This window comes from Balaenoptera physalus, assembly GCF_965194825.1.
Source record: "Balaenoptera physalus genome assembly, chromosome: 13".
Classification (NCBI taxonomy): Eukaryota; Metazoa; Chordata; class Mammalia; order Artiodactyla; family Balaenopteridae; genus Balaenoptera; species Balaenoptera physalus.
The window spans coordinates 54,592,135-54,619,702 of record NC_138892.1 but is presented as its reverse complement, the minus strand read 5'-3'; the positions used below and the strand labels follow the sequence as shown (position 1 = coordinate 54,619,702).

Sequence of the window (27,568 nt, the reverse complement as noted above, 5' to 3'; positions counted from 1 at the left end):
CAGTCTCAATTTCAGTGCTTGTGATTGGTCTGTTTATATTTTCTGTTTCTTCCTGGTTCAGTCTCGGAAGGTTGTGCTTTTCTAAGAATGTGTCCATTTCTTCCAGGCTGTCCATTTTATTGGCATATAGTTGCTTGTAGTAATCTCTCATGATCCTTTGTATTTCTGCAATGTCAGTTGTTACTTCTCCTTTATTCATTTCTAATTCTGTTGATTTGAGTCTTCTCCCTTTTTTTCTTGATGAGTCTGGCTAATGGTTTATCAATTTTGTTTATCTTCTGAAAGAACCAGCTCTTAGTTTTATTGATCTTTGCTATCGTTTCCTTCATTTCTTTTTCATTTATTTCTGATCTGATCTTTATGATTTCTTTCCTTCTGCTAACTTTGGGGGTTCTTTTTTTCTTCTTTCTCTCATTGCTTTAGGTGTAAGGTTAAGTTGTTTATTTGAGATGTTTCTTGTTTCTTGAGGTAGGATTGTATTGCTCTAAACTTCCCTCTTAGAACTGCTTTTGCTGCATCGCATAGGTTTTGGGTCGTCGTGTTTTCATTGTCATTTGTTTCTAGGTATTTTCTGATTTCCTCAGTGATCTCTTGGTTATTTAGTAGTGTATTGTTTAGCCTCCATATGTTTGCTTTTTTACAGGTTTTTTCCTGTAATTGATATCTAGTTTCATAGCGTTGTGGTCAGAAAAGATACTTGATATGATTTCAGTTTTCTTAAATTTACCAAGGCTTGATTTGTGACCCAAGATAGGATCTATTCTGGGGAATGTTCCATGAGCACTTGAGACGAAAGTGTAATCTGCTGTTTTTGGATGGAATGTTGTATAAATATCAATCAAGTCCATCTTGTTTAGTGTGTCATTTAAAGCTTGTGTTTCCTTATTTATTTTCATTTTGGATGATCTGTCCATTGGTGAAAGTGGGGTGTTAAAGTCCCCTACTATGATTGTGTTACTGTTGATTTCCTCTTTTATGGCTGTTAGCATTTGCATTATGTATTGAGGTGCTCCTATGTTGGGTGCATAAATATTTACAATTGTTATATCTTCTTCTTGGATTGATCCCTTGATCATTTTGTAGTGTCCTTCTTTGTCTCATGTAATAGTCTTTATTTTAAAATCTATTTTGTCTGATATGAGAATTGCTACTCCAACTTTCTTTTGATTTCCATTTGCATGGAATATCTTTTTCCATCCCCTCACTTTCAGTCTGTATGTGTCCCTAGGTCTGAAGTGGGTCTCTTGTAGACAGCATATATATGGGTCTTGTTTTTGTATCCATTCAGCCAGTCTGTGTCTTTTGGTTGGAGCTTTTAATCCATTTACATTTAAGGTAGTTATCGATATGTATGTTCCTATTACCGTTTTCTTAATTGTTTTGGGTTTGTTATTGTAGGTCTTTTCCTTCTCTAGTGTTTCCTGCCTAGAGAAGTTCCTTTAGCATTTGTTGTAAAGCTGGTTTGGCGGTGCTGAATTCTCTCAGCTTTTGCTTGTGCAAAGACATAATTAAAAGGAAAGAGTGAAGATACATGATTGAGGAAGAAAAATAAGAACAAATAACAGGAGAGTAAATACTTGGCCAAGTTGCAGAATTGCTTTTTTTTTTATTAATAGACGTCTCTACCAAGTTGTTTATTGATTATTTAATCCTCATCAATTAAGAGACTTGGATTTTAACTAGTTCTGCTACTAAATTCTATGATTTTGAGTAGGGCACTTTATTTCACTTGATCTTAATTTTCTTATCTTTAATACAAGGTTAGGACTAAATCTCTAAAGGAACATATAAATGGATTTTCTTTCCTTTTTTTCAGTGCTATAGATACTGACATTACTCACTTCTGAAATCATAAATAGACAGAAAATATTGGGTTTCTTTTGTAAATGGGTTAGTATGTTCACATTGGGACTTAGCTGTTGAATTGGTATCTTTTATTCATTCATTGTGAGTTTTAGTATAAAATGATTTTCACTGTTTTCTTTGAAGACATACATATAAATCTTAATTGTGTACACAATTCTTTTTTGACTTCTTAAGTGTGTAATAATTTGAAAACTTAAGTGACATATAGACAAGTAGTTTTGACATAATTGATGACAATATATTCTTTCAGATTTATTATACTATGGCTCCCTTCAAAGTTGGGCTTGTGACAGTTTTTTTCAACTTGACCTTAATTTTAAAATATTTAAATAAATGGTTTACCTTTAATCTAAAAGTGGAGTTTGTGTAGTAATTATAATAAAGCAGCACTGAAACAGTTAAGAAAGTGTGGGTTTGTTTAGGTTTGTGGTATAAATTACCTTTTTCTCAACTATTCTAGTGCTTAAAGTCTGTACCACAGAATTTGGGAATTAGAGTTTGTGATGTTTAGGAGTATTTTATCTGTTTTAGATGCATTTTCCCAATAGACGATATATTCTTTGAGAACAGAGATTTGTCTAACAAGATGCTTGGCACTGATTGGTTTAGTATGTGGCTCTTTAAGGCTCATTGGCCTGGCAGAGATTAAACCCGTAAACTTCACTTCCCCATTTGAGCTTAAATATCTTGATCAGTAATATAAATATGTTTGTATTGATTACCTAAATTTTAAAAATATTGAGAGTTGGCCCATAAGGGTTAAATTGATAGGCTTTAGAGTCGAACTTGGGTTAAAAACTGCTGACTGATAACTGTCACCATAGTTCACAGTTTCATCATCTGTATCTCTTAGGGTTTTTGTGAGGAGTTAAATGAGGTACATTAAAAAAAAAACCCTTAGTGTCCCAAGCCGAGAGTAAATTGCTCAATAAATGATAGGTATACATAGGTGTTTTTATTGTTTATTCTGAGTTTTACATCTTTATAAATTTCCTACCTTATATTGATTATGATTAGGAAACTTCTAGAATTTGAATTTGGAATACTTTTCCATTTTCTTATTATAATCTTTAGTGATTTCAATTTTGTTTTTGAGATATAAGTAACATAGGATAAAATTTGCCCTTTTACAATGTACAGTTCATGGTTTTATTATATTCAGACATTAGGCAACCATAAGCACCATCTAATTTCAGAACCTTTTCGTCACCCCAGAAAAAAAAAAAGCCATATCCATAAGCAGTCATTCTCCAATCTCCCTTTCCCTACCCCTTAGCAACTACTAATCTACTTTCTCTGTTGATTTGCTTATTCTGGATATTTCATATGAATGGAATCATATAATAAATATTCTTGTGTGTCAGGCTTCTTTTATTCAGCATAATGTTTTGAAGGTTCATCTATGTTGCAGGTTGTACCAGTACTTTCTGTTTGTGGCTGAATAATATTCCACCGTATGGTAATACCACATTTTGTTTATCTCATTGTCAGTTGATGGGCATTTGGGTTGTTTCCACTATTTGGCTATGAATAATGCTGCTATGAGCATTTGCCTGCAAGTTTTTGCATAGATGTTTTCATTTCTACTGGATGTATACCTAGGAGTGGAATTGCTGGGCCATATAGTTACTCTACGTTTTACTTTCTGATGAACTGCCAAGCTGTTTTCCCAAGCGACCAGACCATTTTACATTTTCACCAACAATGTGTGAGGGTTTAAGTTTCACCACATCCTTAGCAATACTTGTTACTGTCTTTTGATTATAGCCGTCCTAGTGGGTAAGTGGTATATTACTGTGTTTCAAATTTGTATTTCTCTAATGACCAGTGACATTGAGCATCTCATTCATGTGCTTATTGGCCATTTATATATCATCTTGGGAGAAATATCTACTGAAATCCTTTGCTCCTTTTTAATTGGGTTTTTTAAATTATTATTATTGAGTTGTGAAAGTTCTTACATATTCAAGATCTAGTCCCTTATCAGATATATGATTTGCAAAAATTTTCTTGCATTCTATGGATTGTCTTTTCATTTTCTTGATAGTGTCCCTTGAAGCACGATCATTTTTAATTTTGATGAATTCAGTGTATCTGTTTTTCCTTTGGTCGCTTATGCATTTTGATATCATACCTAACAAACCATTTCATAATTTGAGGTCATAAAGATTTTTGCCCATGTTTTCTTCTAAGAGTTTTTAGTTTTAGATCTTACACTTAGGTCATTGATTCATTTTTTTTTTTTTTAATTTTTTTAAAAATTTTATTTATTTATTTATTTATGGCTGTGTTGGGTCTTCGTTCCTGTGCGAGGGCTTTCTCTAGTTGCGGCAAGTGGGGGCCACTCTTCATCGCGGTGCACGGGCCTCTCACTATCGCGGCCTCTCTTGTTGCGGAGCGCAGGCTCAGTAATTGTGGCTCACGGGCCTAGTTGCTCTGCGTCATGTGGGATCTTCCCAGACCAGGGCTCGAACCTGTGTCCCCTGCATTGGCAGGCAGATTCTCAACCACTGCGCCACCAGGGAAGCCCCAGTTGATTCATTTTGAGTTAATTTTTGTATATGGTATGAGGTAAGGCTCCAGTATCACTCTTTTACATGTGAATATCCATTAGTTCTTTCCCCATTGAATTATTCTTTCTCCATTGAATTATCTTGACAGATTTCCATTTTAAGGAATTTAAAACCTGTTTGTCATGATTTAAAACAAAAGGTTTGTTGTCTTTCCGTCTGAAAGCTATGTCCTAATTATGGAGTATAACTTGCTCTAAAATTTGAACGTGACACATTGATGCTTTAGGTATTACCTTACCCAGTTGGCCGATTGTATCTGAGATTATAGGATGACAGATGAGCTGGATATCTTACAGTAATAATTTTCCCTAGTATGAAAGCTTCTTTTCCTCTTTATAGGATTGATTTGATTTTATAACATCTTATTTTATTTATTTATTACCTTTTTAAAATTATAGTTAATTTACAATATTGTGTTAGTTTCAAGTGTACAGCAAAGTGATTTCAGTTATACATAAATATTTATAGATACTTTTTCAGATTCTTTTCCATTACAGGTTATTACAGGATATTGAGTATAGTTCTCTGTGCTATATAGTAGGTCCTTGTTGTTTACCGATTTTATATAGCAGCTTATTTTAAAAGCAGCTAAGTCAGAGTTTGAGATGGGTTGTAATCTGTCTTTTTCTATTTTGTATGTAAGTATTTTTTCTAATGTCAACAATTAATGAAAATACTGGCACAACTTGGGGGAGAAGCAAAAAGTGAATTATTAAAATAATCAGTTATCATACTGGTCAGGCCTTAATTTTTCTAATCAGTTTCTTAGAATACCATGAAGGGATCTGTCCTCCAAAGGAAAGAAACCCAGTAGTGATGATTTACTTTTGCTATTCTGTTAATCTTAATTTCTGTAGTCTACAGATTATGAAAATAGTTATATATATTTTCATCATTGTGGCTTCTCATTAAGCATCTGATTTTTTCATAATTTCAGCCTAGAGATGTTGGACAAAGTTGAGCCCCCGACTATACCAGAAGGTTATGCTATGTCCGTGGCATTCCATTGTTTGCTAGACCTTGTACGTGGAATCACTACTATGATTGAAGGAGAGTTAGGAGAGGTTGAAACAGAATGTCAGACTACTACCACTGAAGCAGTTTCTTCACCAGCACAGTCATCAGAACAGCAAGAATTACAGTCAACATCAGACCAAATGGATAAAGCAATAGGTATATTATTATGATTCTGTATTTTTAATTTTTATTTTGAAATAATTTTAAATTTACAGGGAAATTGCAAAAATAATAGTTTCCATATATCCTTCACCATGATATTCCAATTGTTAACTACCATATTTGCGTTATCATTCTCTCTATATACATGTCACTATACTTTTTTTCTGAACTATTTGAGAATAAGTTGCAGACATGTTGCCCATTACCCCTTAGTACTTTAAAGTGTATTTTCTAAAAATAAGGACAGTTTCCTACTTAACCACAGTATAGTCACCATCAGAAATTTAGCATCAATTCAATATGTCATCGAATCCCACATGTCCTTCAAATTTTGCCATTTGCCTCAGTGATGTCCTTTATGGTCTAGGATTACATGTTGAATTCAGTTGCATGTCTCTATACTCTCCTTCAGTCTGGAACAATTCCTCAATTTTTCCATGTTTTATATGACCTTGACATTTTTGAAGAGAACAGCCCAGTCAACTTGGGTTTGTTTTTGTTCCCTCATAATTAGATTCAATATATTCATTTTTGGCAGAGCTACCACAGAAATGTTGCAATGCTATACACTGGTGATGTTAACTTTTATCATTTGGTTAGTATGATGTGTGCCTTGTTTCTTCAGTATAAAGTTAATTATTAACTTTTTCTGGAGAACTACTTTGAGACACCTGTAAAAGAGAGCTTTCCCTTCTTCCTCATTTATTTTGTTTCATTTATTTATTTGTATTAGTGTAGACTCTCGCATTCCTATTTTATTCAAAGAGTTACAATCTTTGATTATCATTATTTGGTTTGACGCTCATTATCCCTGACATGGCCATTTGGGAGCCCTTTCAAGCTAGCCCCTGTGTCCTTTTATCATCCCATGTCCTTTTGTCATTTTCTGAGCACTACCTTACTGTCTGATGCAGCAGTATGTTCTAAGATCATCTTGGATTTTTCTTGCCTAACCTAGGAGTCTGTTATTTTTCCAAGGAGCCCTAGTTCCTTTTAGTGGAGAATAGTATTTAGAAACTAACACATGGGCATTAGGTATGCTTCTTGGTACTTGAATAGAAATACACACATACATGAGCACACATCTATCTACATTTAAAAAATATGTATCTTGGGACTTCCCTGGTGGTGCAGTGGTTAAGAATCTACCTGCCAATGCAGGGGACACATTCCAACCCTGGTCTGGGAAGATCCCACATACTGCGGAGCAGTTAAGCCTGTGCGCCACAACTACTAAGCCTGCACTCTAGAGCCTGCAAGCCACAACTACTGAAGCCTGAGCGCCTAGAGCCCGTGCTCCGCAACAGGAGAAGCCACCACAATGAGAAGCCCGCGCACCACAACGAAGTGTAGCCCCCGCTCGCTGCAACTAGAGAAAGCCCGCGTGCGGCAATGAAGGCCCCACACAGCCATAAATAAATAAATAAATAAAATTTTAAAAAGATCTTTAAAAAATAAATAAATAAAAATAAAAACATATATCTCTCTATATTAAATACCATGAGGTCACACCAATTTTTTCAATTCCAGTTTAATACCACAGGGTTTACTTTTAACTTTCCATATTTGTAATTTCCTTCTCCAACAGTGAGAAACTTGATCCTATTTTACTCTGTGTATTTACTTATTTGCACGATTTACAGTGTATGTAACCAGTCTCGTGGCTGAGCCTGCTTATCACAGTGTCTCACTGCCAGCTGGTCACACAGGCCGAAAGTTTGGCCCAATGAAATGGAAGGGAATAGGAACTGATATTATATATATAAATATATGTATATATTTTGAAGGTCACTTTTGTAAGAAAGATCTTATCATTGATATGTTAAAACAACGCAGTTTTAAAACTTCTTGGGAATTCCCTGGCAGTCCAGTGTTTAGGACTCTGCGCTCTCACTGCTGAGGGGCCAGGTTCTATCCCTGGTGGCTGAACTAAGATCCCACAAGCCACACGGCACAACCAAAAAAAAAAAATAGACTTCTTGAATTCTGAAACTATGGTATGGTTTTAAAATTTTCATTTATTCAGATATATATTAAATGTTACAGCTTTAGTATTTAATAATTGAGTTGTTTTTGGAATATTTGCTATATTACCAAGTGATAAGGGGGATTATAGAGTTTGACATATTGTCAAGTGCTGTGACATCTATAATTATCATTAGATATTGTATGTTTTTCCTTTAAGTTAGTAGAGCTGTTTGGGAAGAAATGGTGAATGCCTGCTGGTGTGGTCTGCTTGCTGCACTCTCACTCCTTCTTGATGCCAGGTATTAAGTCTTTGTAAGTTTTATATTGCATGTGGCAGTTAAAAAGAAAACAACAAACCATTAAAATGGTTTCCTTAAATTTATCCTGAGAATTATTTCCTAATATTAGTTTTTATGTTTGTGGAATGTTATTATTTTTCTGCCATCCTCCTCCCCCATCCTATTGTCACATGTTATAATGGAAAATACAATCCTAAAATGACAGAATGCCTTTTTCTTTTCTTTTTTTTAACATCTTTATTGGAGTATAATTGTTTTACAATGGTGTGTTAGTTTCTGCTGTATAACAAAGTGAATCAATATACATATATCCCCATATCTCCTCCCTCTTGCGTCTCCCTCACCCCCCAATCCCACCCCTGTAGGTGGACACAAAGCACTGAGTTGATCTCCCTGTGCTATGCTATGTGGCTGCTTCCCACTAGCTATCTATTTTACATTTGGTAGTGTATATATGTCAGTGCTACTCTCTCACTTCGTCCCAGCTTACCCTTCCCCCTCCCCGTGTCCTCAAGTCCATTCTCTACATCTGCGTCTTTATTCCTGTCCTGCACCTAGATTCATCAGAATCTTTTTTTTTTTTTTTTAGATTCCATATATATGTGTTAGCATACGATATTTGTTTTTCTCTTTCTGACTTACTTCACTCTGTATGACAGACTCTAGGTCCATCCACCTCACTACAAATAACTCAATTTTGTTTCTTTTTATGGGTGAGTAATATTCCATTGTATATATGTGCCACATCTTCTTTATCCACAGAATGCCTTTTTCATTTTAAGCTTTACTACTACTTTTACAATGATGATGATTATATTATTCAATTTTTTTTGATGTTTTTCTTCAGAATTATAGAATTTACTGATTTAAAAATGCTTGATATTTTTAAGTTATATCTTTGAGTTCTTGACCATTTTCTTCATTAATGAATATATGTGTCATAAATTGCTTTTAACCAGTTCAAATTTTCAGAGGTTTATTAGTTAAACGTTCTTCTTAAGTAGACTGATTTTGACAACGTTTTAAATAGATTTTCTTAAAACTTTACTGACTGCCTAATTCCACATCATGTTTGGCAGCATAATTTAAAATAAATTAATCATACTAAATAAAATACTTCTTCTTTTCAGCACAGATGAAGCTGCCACTGAGAATATTTTAAAAGCTGAACTGACTATGGCTGCTCTTTGTGGAAGACTGGGCCTTGTAACTTCAAGAGATGCCTTTATAACTGCAATATGCAAAGGTTCCCTGCCTCCGCATTACGCTCTTACTGTATTGAATACCACCACTGCAGCCACACTTTCCAACAAATGTAAGATTTCAGCTTCCTCAGAGTTCTCTTCATCTAGTGGGGTGACATGGCATAGGGAAGAGATTATAGAAATTCTGAGTTCAAGCCTCTGCTTTTCCACTCACTGAGTCTCTGACCTCTGTGGGAAGTTAATGTCCCTGAGCCTCAATTTCTTCCATCTTTTTAAAACAATGAAGGTGGGAGTAGGGCAGAATAATACCAATTTTAAACAATGATTGTGAGGATAAAAGAAGATAAATCTAGAAGTCCTTTGTAAACTCTAGCATACTATTGAAATGGGAGTGGTTAGTTTGTTTTGTTTTTAATGGAACTAGTAGAACAGTAATGTTTGCCACCACTTAGATTAAGTTGACATTCAAAAAATTTTTTTTTCTTGTTGATTACTTTGTTACATGTTACATGTCATATAAATAAATTTCAGTGTGATGCTCAGTTTTCAAACTGAAAATGTGAGTATTGGTCTCTCTTCTAACTTTAAGTAGAAAAGTTTACTGGGAATACATGTTTAAAATAGTAAGTGTCCTAAATTCTATTTTGCTTGTGAAGCAATCTACCAAAGTTTTATAATTTGTTAAAGTTATATATAAAATTACTTAATATTTGCCTAACTTGTCTTTGTTTCTGCACCTCCTGAGTTTTCAGAATGTTTGCATATAGATAATAGGTAACTAAATAAATGTCATAATTGAACTTATTTTAATCAAATTAATGTTTTAAAATATAACGTTACTTTGAGTACAACATGAAAAGTATATTTTAGTTATTTAGGTTTTCCTTTGTGTTCTAGCATATTCCATTCAGGGCCAAAGTGTTATGATGATCAGTCCATCAAGTGAATCTCACCAGCAAGTTGTGGCAGTGGGTCAACCGCTAGCAGTCCAGCCTCAAGGGACAGTAATGGTAAAGTACTTTTTCTTTTCTTGGTAACCAATTAATACCAATTAACTATCAAGGAAATCTTCCGTACCTTTTTTTATGTTTCTCAAAATTCATCATTATACTTACTTTTATCTGAACGATACTTTTAGAAAAACTAGGTAAATATGGAGTGACATTATTATAACCAACTATGATAACACAACTTTTAAGCAAATGAATTTGTTCTGTACAAAACCATCCAAGCCTATTTTCTTAATATTTTTGTTTTTTAGTAAAAAAATTTGAATACGTTAATACTTCTTTATAAGCTTATAATTTTCAAGAATACATAACAGTTCTCTTGCAAATATATCCTTTTTTCATATAGCTAACTTCCAAAAATATCCAGTGTATGAGGACTTTACTTAACTTGGCACACTGCCATGGGGCTGTTCTTGGAACATCATGGCAACTTGTCTTGGCAACTCTACAGGTATGTTGTAGCCTCTGGGTCAGAGGCCAATGTTGTTTTTAATATCTAAATGCTAACGGTTAAACTCACCAATGCCTATCAGTGCTTTGGGCAGGCCTGAATAGACAGTAAGTATGAAAAAGGAGAAGTCAGAAAAAGAAAAAAGACATGGCTCATAGTGTACAAAGCAATGGGATGTTTCTTATAATGGCCTGTTCTACTGCCTATGCTTGGTGTAATAAGTCTTTTGTATGAATGTTAATTACTAATTTATATTTAGTTATTAGAAACCTACTACTGATTTTAGTTTTAGTTACTGGAATTTTTGTAGGTTTATAAATTTCTTTGTTTTGATTTTTTTTTTTTTTTTTTTTTTACAGCATCTAGTATGGATTCTGGGATTAAAGCCTAGTAGTGGTGGTGCATTGAAACCTGGGAGAGCTGTAGAAGGACCCAGTACAGTAAGCTCTAGTCATTCTTACTCAATTAGTACTTCGCAAAATGTTTATATGTTACATTTAATTTTATTCTTCTCTTAGGTTCTAACAACAGCAGTGATGACAGACTTGCCAGTGATTTCCAACATACTTTCAAGATTGTTTGAAAGCTCACAGTAAGAGTCAGTTTTTTTAATTGATACAAACGTTATTGTTAGCTGTATATTTTATATCAGAATGTCTTATTTCTTCTTTTTTTTTTTAGGTATCTTGATGACGTATCATTGCATCATTTAATAAATGCACTTTGTTCCTTATCCCTAGAAGCAATGGATATGGCCTATGGAAATAATAAGGTGTGATATTCTACCTTTCTGTGTTAAATATGGTATATTATTTTGTTTAATAAGATGTGTATTCATTATGATCTTAGTGTTTTACAAGTGGGACTAATACCTTGTAGGCTAGCCCTGCTCTGTTGGGTTTTTATATTTATGGTTGTTATTTGTTGAAGGGAGAGTGAAGAGGACATTTTTTGGCTTATGGTATGTGCCAGTATGTATTATGATTTTAAATTGTGTCCATTTCTCTCATGTACTGAATATTTTTTAAAATATTTCTATAAAGAATAATTCAATACCACATTTATAAGTGTGTTCCACAAAATGTCACAGTAATCCTCATGACTACAACTTATGATTGGGGCAGTACAAGTTTTAAATCAAGGAATATATGTCTCAGTTTCTCTTGCCTTCGTTGGGTTGGAAAATAAGGTGCTAATCATTTCTTTCTGAAGGTAATGATTCTCCCTACCTTGAAAATTAAATTTTTGCTTTGTTTGTTGACTAAATGAATAGAACAGTACTTTTGAGAACATTTCTTTGTATACTCAAAATATCATTTTCTGTTAAACTTGGAAAAGCATGGGAATATTTGGGTTTATTTATACCTTAGAAATTATTTAAAATAAAATGCTTTCTACATTTTAAAATGAATAAATATAGTACTTGGACCATTTACAAATAAATGAAGACACCCAGAAAATAATTAGAAAAGCAGAGAATGCAGCTTATGGTTTATTTAATATCCAACTGTAGGATCCAAAATTATGTTGTCTGCCTAGTCCTTAATTATAATTCTGGGTACTGTGGCTTGTCATCTTGGCTCATGTAATTCATTTAAAGATTAACCAATAAGATCTTATTAGGGCAAAGTTTTGTATATTAAAGCACGTAGAGAATTAGATAAACATGCATGTATTTGAAAATATATATTATAGTTTACTCCAAATCAAGGCAAGGATAATATGAAATACAGTGAAGTAATCAAATTCTTGATACCTTCAATAATCCTACATCCTTAAGATTAATTCTTAACACAAAAGTATAATATTTTTAATAGAGTACCTTAATGAAATCTGAGCAAGTTTATATGGTAATGGCTTGAGAATTTATGTATTCACTCAACAAGTACAGTATGTTTACTATGTACATGACACTCTGCTAGAAAATATAAAGGAAATGTAAGATTTCTACTTTAAAAGAGCATGTAAACCACTTGGCCCATGGATAAGTGGTAGTTAAGGTGGTAAGAGAGTCTAAATAAATGGTATAGATATTAAGTGATATGAGACCTATTTTCTGAATCCTTATTGACTTGTTACATAAGATTTTTTAGTACATATTTTTACTAAAATGAATTAAAACTAATCAAGATAAATTTGTGATTGGAGCTGAATATTGAAGGAATGGTAGGAGATATATATGTATGAAAGGGCAGGTTCATGGAAGTCAGAAGAGAAAAATGTTACATGAAGTCGGGATCAATGAGGATTGAGAAAAAAATAGATTTGAGTATTATTAGTTTATTGTTCACCTTGAGGAGTATAATTTCAGTAGAGTTGTAGGAGTAGATGTGATATTTCAGGGAGGCTTGGGGGGAACAGATGTTGAGAAAATGGATACACTGGAATAGAGATGACTTCCCTGAGAATGGGGTCACATCTCTCCATTTTAGGATTTAATTTTGTAAAGTAATGTGGTGAATAAGGAATGGAAATAAAAGTTTTTAGAAGTATTCAAGTATGAACTTTATAAAAATTATTTTTATGGAGGTGTAAAACAGTTTATTATTCAGTTGTGCTTTCTATAAAAATTTATAAATGTTCAGATGTTAAAATAAGTAGAAACATTTGTATTTTTTTACTTTTTTTAAAAGTTTATCAATGTCAGCTCTTCTGAGTGAATTAAATAGCTTAGGAATTAAAATGTATATATCATTGTCCTTTAGGTGTGGCTTTAAAGTGACCAGTCATCTCATTTTTGGTCCTCATTTCAGGAATTTGTGCTAATGTGTTGAGGAGGTAGCTGATGGTAAAGCTTGCCAATTCTTTCGTAGAAGGGGGCAATATTGATGATACTTGTGCAGGCGTATTACCAAACTCAGTATAACAACAACAAAAATAATGAAAGAGCTATTATTCTTTGTTTACTGTATGTCAGGTACTAACGTATTTTTATTTAATCATTTAAGACAACTCTGTCAGGTTCAGTAGTAGTAACCCCTTTTTACAGATGAAATATAAAACTAGCTTAAATAACCTGCCTAGGGGTCACCTATTTAGTAATTGGTAGAACTTGGATTTGAACCCACATATGTCTCATTCCAGAGCTCCATTCTTTTTTTTTTTTTTTTAATTTATTTATTTTCTTTATTTTATTTTTGGCTGCATTGGGCCTTCGTTGCTGCACACAGGCTTTTTCTCTAGTTGCGGAGAGCGGGGCCTACTCTTCGTTGCAGTGAGCAGACTCCTCACTGCGATGGCTTCTCTTGTTGTGGAGCACGGGCTCTAGGCGCGCGGGCCTCAGTAGTTGTTGCGCACAGGCTCAGTAGTTCTGGCTCACAGGCTCTAGAGTGCAGGCTCAGTAGTTGTGGCTCGTGGGCTCTAGAGCGCAGGCTCAGTAGTTGTGGCGCACGGGCTTAGTTGCTCGGCGGCATGTGTGATCTTCCCGGACCAGGGCTCGAACCCGTGTCCCCTGCATTGGCAGGCGGATTCTTAACCACTGTACCACCAGGGAAGCCCCAGAGCTCCATTCTTAACCACTTCACTTGTGGCTCTAAGTTTTGTGTGCATCAAAGTCAGGTATGGCATTTTTTTAAAATGCACAAGTCAGGGCCACTTTCTAGGCTTCATGAATATAAGAATCTTTGGGTATGAGGTCTGGACATATACATTCTTTTAAATGCTACGTGATTCCTCTGTGTATCCTCATTAGAATAAGAAGAAGGAGGAAAAGGAGGAGGTAATACTAGGCAGCATTTATGAGGACTTATTATGTGCCAGGCACTTTCTAACGTGAGGTCATTTCTGTATATTATTATCTCCATTTCATAGATTAAAAAAAATTAGTAGCCTTAAAAAAGCATGAAATTTGCAACAACATGGATGGACTTGGAAGGTATTATGCTTAGTGAAATATGTCAGACAGAGAAAGACAAATACTGTATGTTATCACCTATATGTGGAATCAAAAAAAAACACAAAACAAAACAAACCTCCCCCCCAAAACTAGTGAATATAATAAAAAAAAAAGCAAACTAGTAGTTACCAGTGAGGAGAGGAAAGGAGGAAGGGGCAAATAGGGTAAGGGAATTAAGAGGTACAAACTGTTACGTATAAAATAAATAAGCAACAAGGTTATATTGTATGGCACAGGGAATATAGCCAATATTTTGTAGTAACTATAAATGGAATATAATCTATAAAAATTTTGAATCACTATGTTGTATACCTGAAACTAATATCATAAATCAGTTATACCTCAATAAAAAAAATTACTCAAGGTTACATAGCTATTAAGTGGTAGTACGGACATGTTAAAAGTTCATAGACATCAGTCTTAACTACTGTATCATATTGTCTCTAGAATGGTGAATTTTTCTACCACAAAAATTTTTAGAGTACCTACAGCATTAGCACATGCAGGAAGGGTCAACCTGACTATATTTGTCTTAGACCCCAGGGTACTTGGTTCAACGGCTTTTACTAGGAAAGAAAGATAATATCACTCATTTCCATAAGAGATTTTTATCAGCCCTGTAAAAATGTTGAGTATAGAGTAATTACGAAATCTTTTTCCTTAAAAATTGTAAAACTATTATCCTCTTAATTTGCTTTTAAAATTTCAGTTGCCTTTTGTTTTTTCTAATGCATTGTCTCCTTTTGAAGTACCACAGCCACTCATCAAAAAATTCTCATGGTTTTAGTCAGCTTAGTTTGCATTTAAGTATATTTTACTACCTCTATTAATATTGGGTTAGAGATAGTTGCCCTTTGATCTTTTTACTGAAACTGTTCTTATAACACATGGACCAGGTACTCTAATTTAGCCATTTATGAGGTACACTGACTCCCTTTCTGTTGTTGAAATGCCAGCGACTAAGGAACGGGGTTTGTCTTCTGTCTGCAACTTTTCTGTTAGTGTCTAAACTGACAGCGCTTATCTCTGCCTCTTCTTGACGTCATGCTTCTTTCCCCTGATCTCTGTTGCCTCCTTTCTGTTTTTTGGTTTTTTTTTTTCATATTTCCTGATATTAACACACAAACCCTGAGCATTTGAAGACTTCACTAATAAGAATATGTATCAGTCAGCTTAGCCTGCCATAACAAAATACTGTAGACTGGATAACTTAAACTATAGAAATTAATTTTCTCATAGTTCTGGAAGCTGGAAGTCCAAAATCAGGTTGCCAGCATGATCAGCTCTGGTGTGGACGCTCTTCCTGGATTGAAAGATGGCTGCCTTCTCACTGTGCCCTCACATGGCAGGGAGAGAGGGAAAGGGAGAGGGAAAAGGGGGAAGAAGAGGGAAAAGGAGTGTGCCTGAGCTCACAGGCTCTTTGGTGTTTCTTCTTATAAGGACATTAATCTTATCGTGTTGGGGCCCCACCCTTATGATCTCATTTAACCTGAATTACCTCTATATAGACCCTATCTCCATATACCATCAGACTGGGGGTTAGAGTTACAGCCTATGAAGTTTGGGGGTGGGAGTCACAATTCAGTCCACAGGCAAATTCTTTCCTTCTGGTCAGAAGACTAGCCATTCTGTGTGTCTGGTATAATTTTTGAATTTTCACTCTTTCCCCACTAAAGCATTCTCTTCCCAACCAAATTTTCCAATTAGGAGCTATTCTGGTTACTTGAGGGTGGGCAGAAAGGCTTGTCTTATGATAACTGAGGTTTTGTTCTATTTACTGCGAATTAATCATATATTAATTATAGTCATGCTCTTCACAGTATTCTCAGTGTCATTTACAAGTGAAATACTCAGGTTCTCCTTATAATATAAAAATGTATTATGTTTTCTCTCTAGGAACCATCTCTTTTTGCTGTTGCCAAATTGTTAGAAACTGGTCTAGTTAACATGCACCGAATAGAAATTCTATGGAGACCTCTAACTGGCCATCTACTTGAGGTAACCTCTTTTTCTTAATTATTATATTTACTTTTTGTTTAGGATAAAGACATACACAGTGAATTAATAATTGTGGGTAACCATAAGAAAAATCAGCATTAACATTTTTTTCCTTGTACTTCTGTCTGTATATTTTATCAGGGACTAAAGTTTTATAGTAATCGTTTTGGTGAAGGAATAGGTTGACTTTTTTGGCTGAAAGTGGATGATATATCAATGAAATCTCTGAAGTCTCCTTCAGCTGATAGCTTGGGACCCCTTTCTTTTATTATATAATCTTTTGATCCCCTCACCTTCATCTAGTTCTGAAACTTCAAGGCAGTTAGCACTGAGACTTCGTACTAAACACTGCTCCTTTACAGCCTTTCCTGTGATTATGAGGTGGCTCTTCTACAAAGGGAAAAAAAATCTATTTGGTATCACTAATTATAGATAGTGCCAGGGAATTTTATTTGGATTTCTATTCTCTTGTATTCAGACTGGGGTGAATCTGAAGAATTAGCTGCTTCTTAATAACAGCTGCTTCTATGGAATACATGTTTATGTGCAGTTCAGGTTTAGGTTGCTGTGATTGTTTCACATTATTTTAGTAATCTGAGAAAGGTATTATTCTTAATAGGAAAAAAATGTGCTTGTCTTTTCTTTTTTTCTCTCCATTTTATTGGGATTACTTTTATGAGCTTTTAAAGAATATATGCAGATTTCTTCATTATGGTATTCTCATCAAATGGTAAAAAAGTTTTTTCAAATTTTAGCTCAGTGTTTGATTATGAAGATAGACCTGATTAGGAACCTGAGTATCTGCTGCTTTTGTTTATTCTGATGACATCATTTACCTTTATGAAATCCTTTCTTTTCTGTGACTTGTTTAGTTTCATTTTTTATCTTCTGTCTCTCTATTGCTTCCTCTTGCCTCTTATTCAGAAGGTAAGCTTTTGGATATTTTCGTATATTCTTCAACCTTTATTGATGCACATTTGATATAATTTTTTTAAATTAAAAAAAGTTTTTTTTAAATATGAAAGAATAGAAAATGTGATGTTTTAATTTTTCTTTTCTCAAACTGATGTGTGATGCATAGCTTCAGTATACAAATTAAATATTAATTTTTTTTCTACATGTGTACCCTTAGGTGTGCCAGCATCCAAACTCTCGAATGAGAGAATGGGGAGCAGAAGCTTTAACTTCACTTATTAAAGCAGGATTAACATTTAACCATGATCCTCCACTTTCACAAAACCAGGTAAAAAAAAAAAAAAACTTATCTCTTTTTTAAAAGTACTTAATGTAAGATCATCCTCTCCCATGTGTAACTTTTCTTAATTTATCAAATAGATGATAGTCTAAAAGTGTATCTTATTGCTTAATATTCTATTTTATTTGTTGGCCATGGATCTCTTACAGAAGGTTGATATGTCTAGAGTTTTAGGATTATCTGTATTAAAAACTTTTCTTGTTAATAACACTGAACTAAGTTAATAAATTACCTAGAATTGGTCTCCCAGTCTAGAAGTTTCCCTCTTCATGAAGTGCCAAGGCTTCATTTTGGGGCCATACTTTATTAGCCTCTTTTCCTTTGGTCCTTACCTGTCTCTATTTTTGTTTTTCCCACTCATTACCCTTACATTGGGAGAAACAAGTGGCAGAAGAGGAAAGCACAATAAAATAGATTTTTATTTTTAAATACTTTTAAAGGTTATTTTATACTTTCAGAGTTTACTTTTGTCATGAATCCTTTGTCCTGACTCCCGTAATCATTCACATGTATCTTATACAGTTTCTAAAAAGTACACCAAAGTTTTATTATTTGAAGATTGAGTAGGAATGAGGCATTTAATAGCCATTCCCATTGCCCTATTATCTTACTGTATTGTATGTAGTTACAGTCTACAAATTTCCTCAACAAATAATAATTGAGTGCATGCTATGCCAGGCAGTATTTTAGCTGCCTGGGAATAGAATGATGAACAGGACAGAGAAGATCATTTTTATAGAGCTTTCATTTTAGTGATTTCATATTTTTTTCCTACTACAATTTAAGTTTTTTTGTAACAAAAGCCCTGTTTGTGTATATATCCTCAGCATCCAGCTTAATACCTGGCACATGGTGAGAGCTTAATAAATGTTTGTTCAGTCAGTGAACCAAATGAATCCTTGGAAAGAAAAAAATTAAAAATGAAGCAAGTGCTTTCAAATGCTGAAAAGAATAGAACAAAGTGTTTTTTTCACTTTGCAACAGTAAAAACATTTTGTGGTTTTATGTCATCTTTGTCTACTGTACTTGTTCATTTTTAGGAGTACTGAGACTTTTAAATTTCAATACATGGGGTATGCATTAATAGAGTAAATGAAAGGTAATTTTAGAAATTGGGAATGGTTTTCTTCTCTCCAAATAGAGCTAGGTATATATAGATATATTTCCTTTAGTGAGATTCATTTATATATGGGTCTATAATTAATACCTTTTAACATAAGATCACTCCCTATTTATCCTGAACTGTAGCATCTTGAAGATTGATTTTTATTTTCTCTTATTAAAAAAAAAGACATAGATGCCAAAATAATCCTAATGATTACTGTTAGAGAAATCTTTTTCAATGTTTATTTTACTAAAAAAATTCTCTTTACCATTGCAGTCTGAGTGGAGGTGAATTTAAACTTGAAAGGCAATAGCAGAGCCTTTCCATGTTCTGGGACTTCTCTTTCTAATTAGCTTCTTGCGTCCTTTTCAGAGGCTGCAGTTGCTTTTACTGAACCCATTAAAGGAGATGTCCAGTGTTAACCATCCAGATATCCGACTCAAGCAATTAGAATGTGTGTTGCAGATTCTGCAGAGTCAGGGAGACAGTCTTGGGCCTGGATGGCCATTAGTGCTTGGAGTTATGGGAGCAATCAGAAATGATCAAGGGTAAGTGTTTAAAATTAACATCCAAAAAGTGATAGGGAAAGGGAATCCCTCCTAAAATCTTGGGATGATGGTTAATTTTTTATGTATGCCCTTCCTGCTTAAGTTTAAGATCTAGAATAGTTTTTCTTACCCTACCTTCAAGTGGCTATAGGGAATTCTTAGGGCTCACATTTGTTTTGGAAGGATGGAAAAATTGCTGTTTCTTTGCCATTTATACATGAATACAAGGTTCTTACTTAACAATAAGAAAAATGCATCAATCTAACAAACTTTGAAACACATCCAAAGGTTGAGTTTCCTTTTGGTAAACAATTTGGTAAGATGTAAATGAGCATTTAGTGTTTGACCCCTCTACATATACTATACTTGCTAGTTAGTCTGATTACATGGATAAATAGTTCCTGCTCTGAAAGTAGAAACCTGTGGAAAAGGAACAAGGCCTAGGGTCCTAGTAACAGAGTAGTTTGTTATGCTGCAAAAGAATAGAACTCCAGTGGGAGGGGTATATGCCTGTGGAGTGGGGCAGAGTCAAAACTATAAAGGACCTTATATGCCTTTATAAATTATTTGGACTTATCCTCAGTACATTTGGGAGGAATTTTAGGATTTTAAGCAGAGGAATGATGTGATTTGTTATGTGTTTGAGATACCTCATTATGTCAGTAGCATGGAGGGGTAAATGGGAAATCCTGCAGCACTCTCTAGAAATAGGAGGAGACAGATTTGAGCTACTTAATAGATTGACTGTTGGGGTGAAGGCAGAAATAGCAAACAGAATCAGGGATGACTCCAAGATTTGTGACTTAGGCAGCTTAGTGGGTGGTGGTATTATTAACTAAATAGGGAATACAGAAGGAAGAGCACAATTGGAGGAAATGTATGGACTTGTTTAATTTAACGTAGTACCTTGCAGTGGCGAGATTTAGCAAACATTTGGATATATTTGTCTGTAATTCTGTGGCAGGACTCATCTTGTTTTGATGACTAGTTTAGGAGTTTTACATGATTGAAATGCTTGAGACTCCTGTGGAAAATTAATTTTTCTTATTTATTTGTAATAACAGATTTCCTTATATACTATAAAATACGAGATGATTAAAGTGGAAAGATATCAGCCAAAGCCTAGATCATCCGAACAGTTATAAAATAGAGTGTGTTGTAAGGATGAAATTAATTAATACATGTAAAATACTTAGAAAATACACGATATAGTAAATGCTCAATGTGTTAGCTATTTTAATGTTTTTATTATTTTTTTTCACCACCAGAATTTTTCTCCAAAACCATATACTTCTTATTGTCTTCATTTGAAATACAAAATTACTCTTTACTTTTACAGACTAGATGTAGAATTTTAAATAAAATATCGTATAGATATAAAAGAATAAGGAACTCATTTTCATTCAGTGAGTGAATTGTGTGTATTCTCCTGTGCTAGGCACCATGCTAGATATTGAGGGTACAGTGGTGAGAAAGTAGCTGTATCCAATTTCCCTTTTTCATTCAATGTCTATGTTTTGTTTGACTAGTTGATGCAAGATAGAAATAATATGGCATTAGTACAGAGTTTCTTTTTTTTTAGTTTACTGCTTTTATTTCTTATTCCTGTGCGCTACTTTCTTTATTTTTATTTGTTAATTATTTTTAAGTAAGCATATCTTTTTTTACATTTATGTAAATGTTGAAGTACTCTATGATCTATGTTAGAGAAGATTTTCTTGTTCGAATTTTAAAATAAAATTTTACTTCGGATTATTGTAAGGTATGTATTTTTCCTTGCATTTCTGTTAAATACATGAGTATAAATTTCTTTTCTTCTGTATTTTCAGAGAATCCTTGATACGAACTGCATTCCAGTGTCTTCAGTTGGTTGTGACAGATTTTCTACCAACAATGCCTTGCACTTGCCTGCAGATAGTTGTAGATGTTGCAGGTAGCTTTGGACTTCATAACCAAGAACTTAATATTAGTTTAACTTCAATAGGTTTATTGGTAAGTATCATTGCCTTCCTTACATAATCTAGAAATCACTGCTTGCAATTGAGAGTGAATGCCAAGCTAATGCTATGCTTTTGACTCTATAAGAGTCATTTAAATGACTTTTAAGTACCAAACTAATACCTTGTATGAAGGGTTAAATAATATCATTTAAGAAATAATTATTTAAAAGCAGAGTATTTGGAATAATTTTGATATATTGAGCTGAAATTTGGCTTTTGTAAGGTTTGTTATGGGAGGATTTAGTAAACATAATTGTACATACAAGAGAAATATTCAGTTGACTCTGCTGTGAACAGTAATTGATTTCTTTTTAAATTTAATATTATTTATTTTTTTATACAGCAGGTTCTTATTATCTATTTTATACATATTAGTGTATATATGTCAATCCTGATCTCCCAATTCATCCCACCACCACCACCACTACCCCCTTTCCCCCACTTGGTGTCCATACATTTGTTCTCTACATCTGTGTCTCTATTTCTGCCTTGCAAACCGGTTCATCTGTACCCTTTTTCTAGATTCCACATATATGTGTTAATATACGATATTTGTTTTTCTCTTTCTGACTTACTTCACTCTGTATCACAGTCTCTAGGTCCATCCACGTCTGAACAAATGACCCAATTTCGTTCCTTTTTATGGCTGAGTAATATTCCATTGTGTACATGTATCACATCTTCTTTATCCATTCATCTGTCGATGGGCATTTAGGTTGCTTCCATGACCTGGCTATTGTAAATAGTGCTGCAATGAACATTGGGGTGCCTGTGTCTTTTTGAATTATGGTTTTCTCTGGGTATATGCCCAGTAGTGGGATTGCTGGGTCATATGATAATTGTATTTTTAGTTTTTTAAGGAACCTCCATACTGTTCTCCATAGTGGCTGTATCAATTTACATTCCCACCAACAGTGCAAGAGGGTTCCCTTTTCTCCACACCCTCCCCAGCATTTGTTGTTTGTAGGTTTTCTGATGATGCCCATTCCAACCGGTGTGAGGTGATACCTCATTGTAGTTTTGATTTGTATTTCTCTAATAATTAGTGATGTTGAGCAGCTTTTTTTTTTTTTTTAAGTCTCAATGCATCTTATTTTTTTTTATTTCTAAATTTATTTATTTATTCATTTATGGCTGCATTGGGTCTTCGTTGCTGCGCGCGGGCTTTCTCTAGTTGCAGAGAGCAGGGGCTACTCTTTGTTGCAGTGTGCGGGCTTCTCATTGTGGTGGCTTCTCTTGTTACGGAGCATGGGCTCTAGGCACGTGAGCTTCAATAGTTGTGGCATGCAGGCTCAGTAGTTGTGGCTCGCGGGCTTAGTTGCTTTGCGGCATGTGAGATCTTCCTGGACCAGGGCTCAAACCCCTGTCCCCTGCATTGGCAAGCGGATTCTTAACAACTGCGCCACCAGTGAAGTCCGAGCAGCTTTTCCTGTGCCTCTTGGCCATCTGTATGTCTTCTTTGTAGAAATGTCTATTTAGGTCTTCTGCCCATTTTTGGATTGGGTTGTTTGTTTTTTAAATATTGAACTGCATGAACTGTTTATATATTTTGGAGATTAATTCTTTGTCCGTTGATTCGTTTGCAAATATTTTCTCCCATTCTGAGGGTTGTCTTTTCGTCTTGTTTATGGTTTCCTTTGCTGTGCAAAAGCTTTTAAGTTTCATTAGGTCCCATTTGTTTATTTTTGTTTTTATTTCCATTACTCTAGGAGGTGGGTCAAAAAAGATCTTGCTCTGATTTATGTCAGAGTGTTCTTCCTATGTTTTCCTCTCAGAGTTTTATAGTGTCCGGTCTTACATTTAGGTTTCTAATCCATTTTGAGTTTATTTTTGTGTATGGTGTTAGGGAGGGTTCTAATTTCATTCTTTTACATGTAGCTGTCCAGTTTTCCTAGCACCACTTATTGAAGAGACTGTCTTTTCTCCATTGTATATCCTTGCCTCCTTTGTCATAGATTATTTGACCATAGGTGCATGGGTTTATCACTGGGCTTTCTATCCTGTTCCATTGAACTATATTTCTGTCTTTGTGCCAGTACCAAATTATCTTGATTACTGTAGCTTTGTAGTATAGCCTGAAGTCAGGGAGTCTGATTGCTCCAGGTCCGTTTTTTTCCCTCAAGATTGCTTTGGCTATTCGGGGTCTTTTGTGCCTCCATACAAATTTTAAGATTTTTTGTTCTAGTTCTGTAAAAATTGCCACAGGTAATTTGATAGGGATTGCATTGAATCTGTAGGTTGCTTTGGGTAGTATAGTCATTTTCACAATATTGATTCTTCCAATCCAAGAACATGGTGTATCTCTCCATCTGTTTGTGTCATCTTTGATTTCTTTCATCAGTATCTTACAGTTTTCTGAGTACAGGTCTTTACTTCCTTAGGTAGGTTTATTCCTAGATATTTTATTCTTTTTGTTGCAATGGTGAATGGGATTGTTTTCTTAATTTCTCTTTCTGATCTTTCGTTGTTAGTGTATAGGAATACAAGAGATTTCTGTGCATTAATTTTGTATCCTGCTACTTTACCGAATTCATTGATTAGCTCTAGTAGTTTCCTGATGGCATCTTTAGGATTATCTGTGTATAGTATCATGTCATCTGCAAACAGTGACAGTTTTACTTCTTTTCAAATTTGTATTCCTTTTATTTCTTTTTCTTCTCTGATTGCTGTGATTAGGACTTCCAAAACTATGTTGAATAATAGTGGCAAGAGTGGACATCCTTGTCTTGTTCCTGACCTTAGAGGAAAGGCTTTCAGTTTTTCACCATTGAGAATGATGTTTGCTGTGGGTTTGTCATATATGGCCTTTATTATGTTGAGGTAGGTTCCCTCTATGCCCACTTTCTGGAGAGTTTTTATCATAAATGGGTGTTGAGTTTTGTCAGAAGCTTTTTCTGCATCTATTGACATGATCATATGGTTTTTATTCTTCACTTTGTGGTATCACAATATGGTATCACATTGGTTGATTTGCATATATTGAAGAATCCTTGCATCCCTGGGATAAATCCCACTTGATCATGGTGTATGATCCTTTTAATGTGTTGTTGGATTATGTTTGCTAGTATTTTGTGGAGGATTTTTGCATCTGTAGTCATCAGTGATAGTGGTCTGTAATTTTCTTTTTTTGTAGTATCTCTGTCTGGTTTTGGTATCAGGGTGATGGTGGCCTCGTAGAATGAGTTTGGGAGTGTTCCTTCCTCTGCAATTTTTTGGAAGAGTTTGAGAAGGATCGGTGTTAGCTCTTTTCTAAATGATAGATTTCACCTGTGAAGCCATCTCATCCTGGGCTCTTGTTTGTTGGCAGATTTTTAATCACAGTCTCAATTTCAGTGCTTGTGATTGGTCTGTTTATATTGTCTATTTCTTCCTGGTTCAGTCTCGGAAGGTTGTGCTTTTCTAAGAATGTGTCCATTTCTTCCAGGCTGTCCATTTTATTGGCATATAGTTGCTTGTAGTAATCTCTCATGATCCTTTGTATTTCTGCAGTGTCAGTTGTTACTTCTCCTTTTTCATTTCTAATTCTATTGATTTGAGTCTTCTCCCTCTTTTTCTTTTTTTTTTTAAAATATTTATTTATTTATTTATTTGGCTGTGTTGAGTCTTAGTTACTGCATGCGGGATCTTTTTTTTTTTGAGTTGTGGCATGTGGGATCTAGTTCCCCGACCAGGGATCGAACCGGGGCCCCCTGCATTGGGAACATGGAGTCCTACCCACTGGACCACCAGGGAAATCCCTCCCGCTTTTTCTTGATGAGTCTGGCTAATGGTTTATCAATTTTGTTTATCTTCTCAAAGAATCAGATTTTAGCTATATTGATCTTTGCTATTGCTTCCTTTATTTCTTTTTCAGTTATTTCTGATTTGATCTTTATGATTCCCTTCTGCTAACTGTGGGGTTTTTTTGTTCTTCTTTCTCTAATTGCTTTGGGTGTAAGGTTAGGTTGTTTATTTGAGTTGTTTCTTGTTTCTTGAGGAAGGATTGTATTGCTATAAACTTCCCTCTTAGAACTGCTTTTGCTGCATCCCATAGGTTTTGGGTCATCGTGTTTTCATTGTCATTTGTTTGTTAGTATTTTTTGATTTCCTCTTTGATTTCTTCAGTGATCTCTTGGTTATTTAGTAGTGTATTGTTTAGCCTCCATGTGTTTGTATTTTTTACAGATTTTTTCCTGTAATTGATATCTAGTCTCATAGCATTGTGATCGGAAAAGATACTTGATATGATTTCAATTTTCGTAAATTTACCAAGGCTTGAATTTTGACCCAAGATATGATCTTTCCTGGAGAATGTTCCATGAGCACTTGAGACGAAAGTGTATTCTGTTGGTTTTGGATGGAATGTCCTATAAATATCAATTAAGTCCATCTTGTTAAATGTGTCATTTAAAGCTTGTGTTTCCTTATTTATTTTCATTTTGGATGATCTCTTCACTGGTGAAAGTGGGGTGTTAAAGTCCCCTAGTATGATTGTGTTACTGTCGATTTCCCCTTTTATGGCTGTTAGCATTTGCATTATGTATTGAGGTGCTCCTGTGTTAGGTGCATAAATATTTACAATTGTTATATCTTCTTGGATTGATCCCTTGATCATTATGTAGTGTCCTTCTTTGTAATAGTCTTTATTTTAAAGTCTATTTTGTCTGATATGAGAGTTGCTACTCCAGCTTTCTTTTGATTTCCATTTGCATGGAATATCTTTTTCCATCCCCTCACTTTCAGTCTGTATGTGTCCCTAGGTCTGAAGGGGGTCTCTTGTCAACAGCATATATACGGGTCTTGTTTTTGTATCCATTCAGCGAGCCTGTGTCTTTTGGTTGGAGCATTTAATCCATTCACATTTAAGGTAATTATCGATATGTATGTTCCTATTACCATTTTCTTAATTGTTTTGGGTTGTTTTTGTAGGTTCTTTTCTTCTCTTGTGTTTCCCACTTAGAGAAGTTTCTGTAGCATTTGCTGCAGAGCTGGTTTGGTGGTGCTGAATTCTCTTAGCTTTTGCTTATCTGTAAAGGTTTTCATTTCTCCATCAAATCTGAATGAGATCCTTGCCAGGTAGAGTAATCTTGGTTGTAGGTGCTTCCCTTTAATCACTTAAAATATATCATGCTACCCCCTTCTGGCTTGTAGAGTGTCTGCTGAGAAATCAGCTGTTAACCTTATGGGAGTTCCCTTGTATGTTATTTGTCATTTTTCCCTTGTTGCTCTTAATAATTTTTCTTTGTCTTTAATTTTTGTCAGTTTGATTACTCTGTGTCTCGGCGTGTTTCTCCTTGGGTTTATCCTACCTGGGACTCTCTGCACTTCCTAGATTTGGGCAGCTATTTCTTTTCCCATGTTAGGGAAGTTTTCAGCTATAATCTCTTCAAATATTTTCTTGGGTCCTTTCTCTCTCTCTTCTTCTTCTGGGACCCCTCTAATGCAAATGTTGGTGCATTTCATGTTGTCCCAGAGGTCTCTTAGGCTGTCTTCATTTCTTTTCATTCTATTTTCTTTATTCTGTTCTGCGGCAGTGAATTCCACAATTCTGTCTTCCAGGTCACTTATCCATTCTTCTGCCTCAGTTATTCTGCTATTGATTCCTTCCAGTATGTTTTTCATTTCAGTTATTGTATTGTTCATCTCTGTTTGTTCATTCTGTAATTCTTCTAGGTGTTTGCTCTTTAATTCTTCTAGGTCTTTGTTAAACATTTCTTGCATCTTCTCAGTCTTTGCCTCCATTCTTTTTCCGAGGTCCTGGATCATGTTCACTATCATTATTCTGAATTCTTTTTCTGGAAGGTTGCCTATCTCTACTTCATTTAGTTGTTTTTCTGGGGTTTTATCTTGTTCCTTCATCTGGTACATAGTCCTCTGCCTTTTCATTTTGTGTATCTTTCTGTGAATGTGGTTTTTGTTCCACAGGCTGCAGAATTGTAGTTCTTCTTGCTTCTGCTGTCTCAAGGGTAACTGATTTTTAATGTTATTTTGGTAGTAACATTTTTTTTTAATTGAAGTATAGTTGATTTACAATGTTGTGTTAATTTCTGCTGTATGGCAAAGTAATTCAGTTATACATATATATACATTATCTTTTATATTCCTTTCCATTATGGTTTATCATAGGATATTGAGTATAGTTCCCTGTGCTAGATACAGTAGGACCTTGTTGTTTATCAATTCTAAATAGTTTGTATCTGCTAACCCCAAATTCCTAATCCATCCATCCCTCACCCC

General features: G+C 34.6%; 1 protein-coding gene across 5 annotated transcripts in view; it reads left to right on the top strand.

Moving 5' to 3' along the window:
* The window catches only part of MON2 (MON2 homolog, regulator of endosome-to-Golgi trafficking), a 204,650-nt gene that overhangs the window by 50,928 nt on the left and 126,154 nt on the right, over nucleotides 1-27,568 (top strand). For all 5 annotated transcript variants that reach the window (XM_082422679.1, XM_082422677.1, XM_082422678.1 and 2 more), the window contains exons 12-23: nucleotides 5,377-5,612; nucleotides 7,804-7,885; nucleotides 9,016-9,200; nucleotides 9,988-10,100; nucleotides 10,447-10,551; nucleotides 10,911-10,991; nucleotides 11,070-11,143; nucleotides 11,233-11,323; nucleotides 16,343-16,444; nucleotides 17,577-17,687; nucleotides 19,177-19,352; nucleotides 21,182-21,344. In XM_082422679.1, coding sequence (XP_082278805.1) covers nucleotides 5,377-5,612; nucleotides 7,804-7,885; nucleotides 9,016-9,200; nucleotides 9,988-10,100; nucleotides 10,447-10,551; nucleotides 10,911-10,991; nucleotides 11,070-11,143; nucleotides 11,233-11,323; nucleotides 16,343-16,444; nucleotides 17,577-17,687; nucleotides 19,177-19,352; nucleotides 21,182-21,344 — 1,519 coding nt within the window. The remainder of the gene's footprint in view (nucleotides 1-5,376; nucleotides 5,613-7,803; nucleotides 7,886-9,015; nucleotides 9,201-9,987; nucleotides 10,101-10,446; nucleotides 10,552-10,910; nucleotides 10,992-11,069; nucleotides 11,144-11,232; nucleotides 11,324-16,342; nucleotides 16,445-17,576; nucleotides 17,688-19,176; nucleotides 19,353-21,181; nucleotides 21,345-27,568) is intronic.